Here is a 10,967-nt window from a genome sequence, read left to right as displayed (position 1 = left end):
GTCAGATCAGTGTAGCACCTCTCGTCAAAGTACAGTATGTACAAACATCCAGGGCACCAGCAGTCAGCAATGGTAACATTCTGCATAGCCACTCTTCTGGTCCACTCTGGGTCGTGGAAACGTGCAGACTCTCAAAGGTCATTCTCATTGTCATTCAAGGCTGATCTGCAAGTGTGTTGCAGCTACTAAACCTGGGGATATCTACACCTTCAAGCACTTTGAGTAGAGCTGCCCTGAATCTTTGGGTTTTGGTAGGAAGAAATAATTAAAATTCAAAAAAGGCAAAGCTTGGAAAAAATATTTTTATTATAGATTTGTGAAATCCCAAATAACTAAAAACACCACAGCAACATTAAACAAGAAAAAGTCATACATACATACATAGAACACATAAATATTGTCCAGTCTGTGATTTTTAGCATGCATTACAGTAGATGACACCCAAATATGTGCAAATATTACAAAAATAAAAAAACTCCCTTCTCCATGTAAACAATAATAAATATTTATATCTAGCTTAGTGTACAGAATAGTTTTTTTAGAAAGCATTCCAGATTATTATGACAAACTTGCAAAAGAAATTTTTAAATACATTGTTATAATTGCGATTGTTCAAAACTAACAGCAAAATTAGCATTTCTGAAAAAGAAAAAAAAAACTTTGATAGAATTGAATTTTTAAGATACAGTGTTTTGTCAGTGATTGGCAATAAAAAAAAAACTAACATGTCAAAGTTCTTCAGGGACCAACTTTTAGCTAATGAGAAACAAAGTACAGGTTAACATGTCTAACCTTTTACTTGGAGTAAATCAATATATTATAAGAATCAAAAATTAATACTAAATGTAAGTGCAGAGATTAATATAATGTACTGTACATATGAAACATGATAAATGCAGACTGTAAACAACGATGACAAACAGTTTCATTATCTGGAAAACAAAATCTCATTATGTAAAAACAATTTACAGTTTTCTAACATTAAACAGTAAAGGCCAAATGCATCAAATCAAAACATATAGTTAAACACTGAAAGAATATTAAATTCAGTTATGTTCTTAATGTAGGGATCAAAGAAGGCATTTCACTTCCTCAGAATAATTTCATTAAACCATTTAACACAAAATAATATGTTCGAAAACATAAGTAGGAGATACATAGAACAAACATGCTTTACCAGGCCTTTGGTTAAAAAGGGCTTCTCCCCGTCTTCTTCAGTGCTTCCTGGGCTCCCTTTAAAGTTTCTTTCTTCACACATTTCCAATAGCCCTGGATTCCCTGTTGATTTTGCACCTTAATGTGATTAAAAAACACATTTTGGAATTACCTACATACCAAGACAACAGCTACACACAGATGAATTGGGTATTTTTGCGCATATTCATACTGTATATTACTATATCTCTTTTTGTGTTCCATTCTCCCATTTGGCTACCATAAAATAACTGTTAGCCAGGTAGTGCCGGATTTTGCCATTACTCATCACTTTATTTTTAGTTGGCCTAAAACAATATGAAAACTAAAGAAATCTCTTAAAAAACAAAACTTGGACTAAATGCAAAAGTTACATTTTACCATATAATTAAAAAGTACTCTGTTTGTGGTTTCCAGTGAGCCATAGCTGTAGATATGTAGCTTTTAATCAGAAAGAAAACCATGTATACATGGTGTAACATTCAGGTGCATTCAGCAACCAAGTTTACTGATATGAAAGTTGGAGCATTTCACATTTTTTATTTACTTCATGCAACGGTCAGTTATTACATTTTTGTTTATTAAATAGTTTTGTAACATTGAGTCATAGTCAAAAGTAATAGCAATAATAGAAGCAATTTCATGTGTTAGTAGACTATATTAAATACATGCTTTTTAACAGCACTTTACAATGGAGTCAAAAACAGAGTACAAATAGGCTTGTGGTGGCTTCATACACCTTCATACACAACAGATTCCATTTCAAGTGACGTGAAAATGGTATTGATTGATGTTTGTTAGTGGTGGAGGGTCTCTGACTAATTGATTTTCTTAAACATAACATTTCTGAAGAGACACCCAATAGAGTAATATCCAATAATTAGAAAATTGAAAAATATCTATTCTATAAAAAATATAAAATATATATAAAATAAAATATACATAAAATATAAATATATCTAAATGATCAATCTATACTAATAAAAGGCAAAGCCCTCACTGACTGACTGACTCACTCACTCATCACTAATTCTCCAACTTCCCGTGTAGGTAGAAGTCTGAAATTTGGCAGGCTCATTCCTTACAGCTTACTTACAAAAGTTAGGCAGGTTTCATTTCGAAATTCTACGCGTAATGGTCATAACTGGAACCTGTTTGACTGACTCACTCATCACTAATTCTCCAACTTCCCGTGTAGGTAGAAGGCTGAAATCTGGCAGGCTCATTCCTTACAGCTTACTTACAAAAGTTAGGCAGGTTTCATTTCGAAATTCTACGTGTAATGGTCATAACTGGAACCTGTTTTTTGTCCATATACTCTAATGGAGGAGGCGGAGTCACGTATCGCGTCATCACGTATTACGCCTCCTACGTAATCACGTGAACTGAAAACGAGGAAGAGATTTACAGCACAAGTCAAACGCGGGAACGAAGGTAAATGACGTTAATTGTTGACTGTCTTTTAATACTGTGTACTTGTTGAGTGTCTTTTAATACTGTGTAAGCATACATATTAACACATGTGCAATTAAACATGTGCATTTACGGGGTGATTTCTCAGGCTTAAAAGATCGCCTTTTATTAAAAAGGTAAATGCAAACTCTTTTCATTCTGAAGGGCACAAACCATGTTAGATTTCAGCCGTTAAACGCGCAAAAATGTCAGTACACCAGATAAATAAGCGCAACATATTATCAGTTGTATTGTATGCTTACAATACATATAGAAATGTGTTAATCGTTAACTAATATTATGGGATGGTGTTTTTCGACTCGCGCCTTGATTTAAACGATTGCATGTCTTGGTGGGTTTGCGTACACCTCTTTTTAAGACTTAATTTAAAAAGGTTTTCTTTTCTTCTTAATTAAAATTTAAAAGCAATACTTCACCGCTGCGAAGCCCCTCTAGCGCTGACGTCCGATTACCGTAAGCGAGTGCAGTGAGTGTGTACGCCTGATGAGCCAAGAATAAGGGGGAAAGAGGTGTCGCGTACTCTTTGCATTATTTGACAGTAAACTATTTTCATCCATTCTATGATCTGCTTCTCACAACTGAAGGCACCGTGGCTGATGTTACCTGACTTGCTGGCCAACCATAAGCGTTACCTGGTAGGTAACCACCCACTCACTTCACTCCCTTACGGGAATCGAACCTCGGACGTCAGCGCTAGAGGCGAAGCCCCTAAAATTGCGCCACGGCGTGTGGTTCGTTTATTTGACAGCATGTAGATCGGGGTAATTACATTCACGGCATTCGTAGTCTGATTGTATGGGTGGTTACCTACCAGGTAACGCTTACGGTTAGCCAGCAAGTGATCACTCGAGTGAACGCAGCTTCACAAAAAAACATCCTTAACAAACTGTTATTGGTATATTTTCTCTCAATTTTAAAAGGTTTTCTTTTCTTCTTAATAAAAATTTAAAAGCAGTACTTCGCCGGTGCGAAGCGCGAGGATTTCAGCGACTGACGCATACAGACATATTCATGAGTGCAGGTACTTCGGAAAGAAAGCACCATGTAAACCTAAACTTTAAATTAAGTTCATAGACCTACAAAAGGTTGCCATTGATTTGAGGCAAGATTGCTTTTCTCATGTACAACTATACGTTGCATTCTTAACAGTAAGCTTGCACGGCTTGGTCATATTACAACCTGAGTGCTGAACTGACAACGTCGTATACAAACAGAACACTATAACAATCGTAATAAACAAACAAACAAAAAAAAAGCGAAGAACCCTTGGATTTAATAAAAAGGCTCCTTCCTTGGCGAAGCAAGGAAAAAGGAAGACCTTATATGGCGTTCGTTTATAAAACAGCGGAAAAGCTGTGTTAAGGCTGCTTCACAAAAAAACAGATCCTTAACAAATTGCTATTGGGATATTTTCCCTCAATTTAAAAAGCTTTTCTTCTTAATTAAAATTTAAAAGCAGTACTTCGCGGGGATTTAGATATAGATATAGATATATAAATATATATATATAAATATATATAGATAGATATAGATAGATATAGATATATAGATAGATATAGATAGATATAGATATATAGATATATATAGATATATATGTATATAGAGATATAGATATATATAGATATATATATATATATATGTCTATATGTCTATATATATATATATATATATATATATATATATATATATATATATATATATATATATATGTAAGCTTATAAGTACTGCCTTACTTCTTTTTAAGAAAGGAAGATGTAATGATACTTGATTTAAACGATTCCATGTCTTGGTGGGTTTGCGTAGCTTATTGTCAATATCTTTACACCTGTTTTTAAGACTTATTGACTGAAACGGGCTTTCACGAAAAAAGTTAGGGATTTGCTACAGGATACACCCTCCACAAGTTAAGCAAGTAAAAATAAAAGTGTATATTTCTGTTTTATTTAAACCTTTTAAGTTTGTATGCATAGCCCCATTTGGCTGTTTTAGTTTTTTTTTTCTTTCTTCAGTAATATTTAATCTCCTTAAAGAAAAAGAACATATGCATTTTACTTTTTTTGTATCTCTTTAGTAATATTTTAGTGTAAAAGGATAACCAGTATTTAAACCTTTTATGTTACTTTATAAAGTTATTTTACACAATGTTGAAAAATTAATAAGAAAGCTACATAATTTGGCAGCTGCTGCTTTAATTTTCAATGAAATGAAAAAAGCTCTCCAAGAGAAAACCTCAATGAAGAAGAAACAGTTTGCACTATCTAAAAAGGAGAAACCCTCATTTATAAAGGTTTGCTGCAGATGACTTAACTGAAAATAAATTAATACTTCCTATGTGTATACAGTGATCCCTCGCTATATCGCGCTTCGCCTTTCGCGGCTTCACTCCATCGCGGATTTTATATGTAAGCATATTTAAATATATATCGCGGATTTTTCGCTGCTTCGCGGGTTTCTGCGGACAATAGGTCTTTTAATTTCTGGTGCATGCTTCCTCAGTTGGTTTGCCCAGTTGATTTCATACAAGGGACGCTATTGGCAGATGGCTGAGAAGCTATCCAGCTTACTTTCTCTCTCTCTCTCTTTTGCGCTGACGTAGGGGGGTGTGAGCAGGGGGGCTGTGTGCAGCTGCTTCCTGAAAGGACATGCTGCACGGAGCTTCGCATACTTAAAAGCTCAAAGGGCACGTATTGATTTTTTTATCTGTCTCTCTATCTCGCTCTATCTCTCTCTCTCTCTCTCTCTTCCTCTCTCTTCCTGCTCCTGACAGAGGGGGTGCGAGCTGCCGCCTTCAACAGCTTTGTACCGGCGGTGCTTCGCATACTTAAAAGCCAAAAAGCCCTATTGATTTTTTTTTTGACTGCTTGCTTTGCACTCCTTTGAAAAGGAAGATATGTTTGCATTCTTTTAATTGTGAGACAGAACTGTCATCTCTGTCTTGTCATGGAGCACAGTTTAAACTTTTGAAAAAGAGACAAATGTTTGTTTGCAGTGTTTGAATAACGTTCCTGTCTCTCTACAACCTCCTGTGTTTCTGCGCAAATCTGTGACCCAAGCATGACATTCTAAAAATAACCATATAAACATATGGTTTCTACTTCGCGGATTTTCCTATTTCGCGGGTGGCTCTGGAACGCAACCCCCGCGATGGAGGAGGGATTACTGTAATACATATTTATCTATTTTACTTATGCCTTTATTCCAGCAACTTGCAACATCTGAGGTACAATTTGTTACATTACTTTTGTTTTTTGCAGCACAGGCAGGTGAAGTGACTTCCTCAGGGTCACACAGTGGTGTCAGTACCAGCATTTGAACTGACAAGCTCCGGGTTTGCTGAAATATTACTGAAGAAAGAAAAAAAACGAAAACGGGCAAATAGGGCTATGCATACAAATGTCCATCCATCCATTATCCAACCCGCTATATCCTAAATACAGGAGCCAATAAGTAGATATGTGTATATATACAGTATATATATATATATATATATATATATATATATATATATGTATATATACAGTATATATATATATATATATGTGAATGTATGTATGTATGTATATATGTGAATGTATGTATGTATATATGTATGTCTATATTTATATGTATATATATATATATATATGTAGATATGTAAATTTGTATATGTATGTATATATGTATATGTGGATGTGTATATGTATATATATGTAGATATGTATATATATGTATATATGTTTATGTATATATATATGTTTACATAACCTCTTTAACACACTACATCTCCGCTGCGAAGCGCGGGTATTTTGCTAGTACTTGCATAAAATTAGTATTGATATTACCCTAAGAAAAGAGAATAGAAACTGAATAAAGTTCCCCATCTAGCTATTAATATTAGTTAAAATGTAGTAATTTGTTAAAATTACAGTCCAAAGACATGCAGGTTAGGTGGATTGGCGATTCTAAAAATTGGCCCTAGTGTGTGCTTGGTGTGTGGGTGTGTTTGTGTGTGTCCTGTGGTGGGTTGGCACCCTGCCCAGGATTGGTTCCCTGCCTTGTGCCCTGTGTTGGCTGGGATTGGCTCCAGCGGACCCCCGTGACCCTGTGTTCGGATTCAGCGGGTTGGAAAATGGATGGATGGATGGATAGTAAAAACTTGGAAAGAAAATTATCTATTGTATAGTGTGATGGATTGCCGGCTACATACTCTGGCCCTCACCCCCAGGCCGCCAGGAGGAGCTCTCCCAACAGCATGGACGTGCCCCGAATTCCAGCAGGGCCTCATGGACTATGTAGTTTTTATACACAGCCCTGCTGGATACCTTGGGGACCACTGGGAGTCGCTTTCGGGAGGCCCGTGGACTCATATGTGCCCTATAACCTGGAAGTACGTCCTGGTCACGTGAACAGGAGAGATGACGTACTTCCAGGTTGAAGAAAATGACTTCTACCCTGACCCGGAAGGAATAAGGACTTGTGGGTAATGGAATAGGAACACCTCCGGGTCAGGGAGTATAAAGGACTCTGGGAAAGCCCAGTACACTGAGCTGAGCTGGGAGGTAGGGTGGCGAAGTGTCTGGGAGTGGAGGATTGTTATTGAGTATTGGTTTTGTAGTTATATGAGTAGTGTGGAGTGGAGGGTGCTTTGTGCACGTAATTATTGTAAAATAAAGAAGTCTTGTGCTTTTACCTGGTGTTTGGAGTGGTACCTGAGGGTTCAAGAGGTGGATCGATACCTCTACTGCTACAATAGTAAGAATATGAATGGTAAACAATGGACAAGAAGATCAAGAGCTTCCTGTGATTGTTTGGGTATATCTGGGACTAAAAGATCAGAGGCTGTATGCCAGAGAGGGAGAGGGGCTTAAGTGACTGAGGCCTCCCACCTCCAGACTCCACTATCCATTTTTAAACCTGTCCTGTGTTTATATCACTTAGTGGAGCTGCACCCTTTAGGTTGTTATTAATTAGTTCAAACACCATTCAGCTGCAGATTGTTAATGTTGGTTCTTTACAATAATAATCTGTAGATAATACTGTTTTTAATCAATTCAGTCTTATATATGCTTACATAACTGTTAAATGACCTGTGTCGAATTGTAAAGAAGAAACTGTTATGAATCTAGCATCTCATTAGGACCAAAAAATATTATATTTCACTAAAAAGTACAGAGATTTGTGAGTGGACCTCTAGAAGGTATTATGGATAAACAAAACCTAAAGACAGGAGAAGGTGAAAGTTTGGAGGAAGAAATAAACTGCACATGATCCATACTACTTCATTTGTAAAAGTTGTTATAGCCAGTGTAATGGCTTGAATACGCATGGTCATCCTGGAATCAGATCACATAACTAATGACTGTAGCAACAGAAGTGGACACAAGTAGAATTTGTATGCGAAAGCCACTTCAGTTTCATTGGCCGGCACTTCTTTATATCTTAAGTCAATGACAAAGTGTGGTGGGGGAAGAAACAGACAAATCTTCAACTAGGCTACCTCCTTCTGATTTAAATCAATCTAAGCATGAAATTCATCTGCTGCAAAGATCATCAAGACCAAAATAGCTCAGAAGAAGATCAACTGTAAGCCTTGGCAAAAAATGTGAAGGACACAAGTGCGTGGCACTGGGCTGCAGGACTGTGGCATTTATTGTGTGTAAAAGATTTGCAACTAAATTCCGTGTTTTATACTGCAATTTATTTTATTTTGTCTTAGGCTTATACTTCCCTGACATGGTGGTGGTTTGGTTTGGTTTCTTTTACAGAAATAGAGAACATCTATATGTTTACCTGATGTTCCTCTGGGGAATGCTGTCCCCACTTCCCACTATATGCATGTGCATACTCACCCAGGCTTTACGCGTGGAGACATGCAAAAACTCACGCACGTATATGCACGAAGGGTGCAAACTACTGCACTTAGACACATGGAGGTTTACCATTGACTGATAGTTTATCTGTATATATCATTATGATCCTATACCAGAACATACAATAAAGAAAATGGATGGATTTGTTTTTAGGAATTGCTTCCATTACAAACAAAATGGCACAGCAGATGACAACACCCAGGAACAATGGGATTGGCACACCTTGTGCTTATGTAACTCTGACTGTTTAGCTTATAGTGTCAGGTTTAAAGCACACTAGTTTATTAGCTTAGAGTAAACTGCAGTGTACCTCAGAAGTCTCTTGTCTGCCTCTACAGGTCATACTGTACATGTTGCAGTTTAGATACGCATTTTCTTTGGCATACAGCAGCCTGGATTACACTTTGTGGCAGTTTATGTTTCAATATCCAGTTTAAATACGTTTAAAATATTCTTTACTTTTTCCAGTGGTTTATGTAATGCTTGGAAAATAAAATGTTTACCATGTCTGCATGGATATATTTGTGTATGCATTTTTCTACAAAATGTTCAATCTAACCTACAGTATATGAGAAAAGGAGTAATACATGCAAACATGAGTACTTAGCTTGCTTTTTTATGTCAGCCTATGAAGATTCTGTACCATAACTAAAGACAACCTCAGTTAAAGCTTCTGCATTGTATAATACTATCAAGCAACATCACACATTATAGTATTGAGGACGCAAGTTGAACTAAAACCCAGAGCCTGCAAAACACAGTCATGGCACAAAAAAGGCAACAACATAAACACGTTATTATAAATGATTTGTTTGATTAGGTGATTAAAAGCATGGCAGTATATTAAAAATGGTATCTGTGTTTTCACAGTTTGGGTTCTTCTGTTATAGATATTCTTGACAGCAGTTCCAGCACCAGGCAGCTTGCCGAATTCAGACAAGGCATCTCTGTGTGCCTTTCAAGAGTGCACTGAGGCACAGTTCATATAAAAGAATAGTCCAGAAGAACAGTGCACATGCCTGTCCCAGTGGATGATTAAGGTTTTCTTGCACTGCCCATTTTGACAGAGGGATCTTTCTTCATAGTTTCTGAATTCACTGCATACGGTCACGTCTATAAATATGTGGATAGTGACAGAATTTTCCTAATTTTAGCTCTGTACATCACCACAATGGATTAGAAATAAAGTGATTATTATGTGACTGAAGTAGAGATTTTCATCTTTAATTTAAGGGGTTTACCAAAAATATTGTACGAGTCGTTGAGGAATGACAGCCATTTTCCTGCATAGGCCCTCCATTTCCAGGGGCTGAAAAGAAATTTGGACATTTGACTACCAAGCTGTTCCATAGCCAGGTGGGAGCAGTTCCCTCACAATTTCAATAACTATTAAGCAGGTAAAATGTCTCAAATTGATTCCAAGTGTGGAATTTGCATTTAGAAGCTGTCACTGTGAACTCTCAATATGAAGTCCAAAGAGCTGTCCATATAAGTAAAAACAGTCCATCATTTGGCTGTGAAAACAAAACAAACCCTTTAGAGAGTCAGCAGAGACACCAGGATTGATACATTTGGTACATTGTTAAAAAGACGTAACACACCAAGAAACTCTGCAATACCAGAAGGACTGGAAAACCACAGAAGACCACTGTTCTGGATAATTGCAGAATTCTGTCCTTGATGAAGAAGGACTCCTTTACAACATTTATCCAAACCAAGAACACTCCGGGTGGTAGACCTATCATTGTTAAAGTCTACAATCAAGAGAAGACTTCATGAAATTAACGACAGAGGGTTTGTTTAAACCACCGGTCAGCCTCAAACATAGGGACAGGTTGAACTTTGCCAGAAAACATTTTTAATAGCCTGTCCAGTTCTAGAACAATTTTCTTTGGACAAAAGGAAACTAAGATCAATATATACCAGAATGTTGGAAAGAGAAGACGGAGAAAACAAAAGAAGTAATGGCTTATGATCCGATGAATACCACATCATCTATGAAACATAACGGAGGCAGTTTTATGGTATTTCATGTATGGCTGTGAATGGAAGTCAGTCGTTAGTGTTTATTGATGATGTAACTGCTGGCAGAAGTTGTAGGATGAATTCAGAAGTGTACAAGGCTATACTGTCTGCTCAGATTCAGTCAAATACTTCAAAACTGATAGGATGATGCTTCACAGTACAGTGAGCCAAAACATACTGCAAAAGCAAACCAAGTGCTTTTTAAGACAATGAAGTGGAATGTTCTTCAAAGGCCAAGTCAATCAACTGACCTCAACCCAACTAGACATACATTTCACTTGCTAAAGACAAAACTGAAGGCAGTAAGTCTAATGAACAAGAAGCAACCGAAGACAGCTGCAGTAAAGGCCTGGCAGTGTATCAGTAGGGTGGAAACCCAGCACTTAGAGGCGGCCATGGGTCCCAGACACAGGCAGTCATTGACTG

General features: G+C 36.9%; 1 protein-coding gene across 1 annotated transcript in view; it reads right to left on the bottom strand.

The window, feature by feature from the left end:
- Positions 1–292: 292 nt before the first annotated feature.
- Positions 293–10,967, bottom strand: part of micu2 (mitochondrial calcium uptake 2) — a 210,460-nt gene continuing 199,785 nt past the window's right edge. Inside the window, exon 12 of the mRNA XM_028799521.2 lies at positions 293–1,293. Coding sequence (XP_028655354.2) covers positions 1,189–1,293 — 105 coding nt within the window. The 3' untranslated portion in view covers positions 293–1,188. The remainder of the gene's footprint in view (positions 1,294–10,967) is intronic.

This window comes from Erpetoichthys calabaricus, chromosome 4 (assembly GCF_900747795.2).
Source record: "Erpetoichthys calabaricus chromosome 4, fErpCal1.3, whole genome shotgun sequence".
Taxonomy (NCBI): domain Eukaryota; kingdom Metazoa; phylum Chordata; class Cladistia; order Polypteriformes; family Polypteridae; genus Erpetoichthys; species Erpetoichthys calabaricus.
This window is presented reverse-complemented; position numbering and strand designations above follow the sequence as displayed.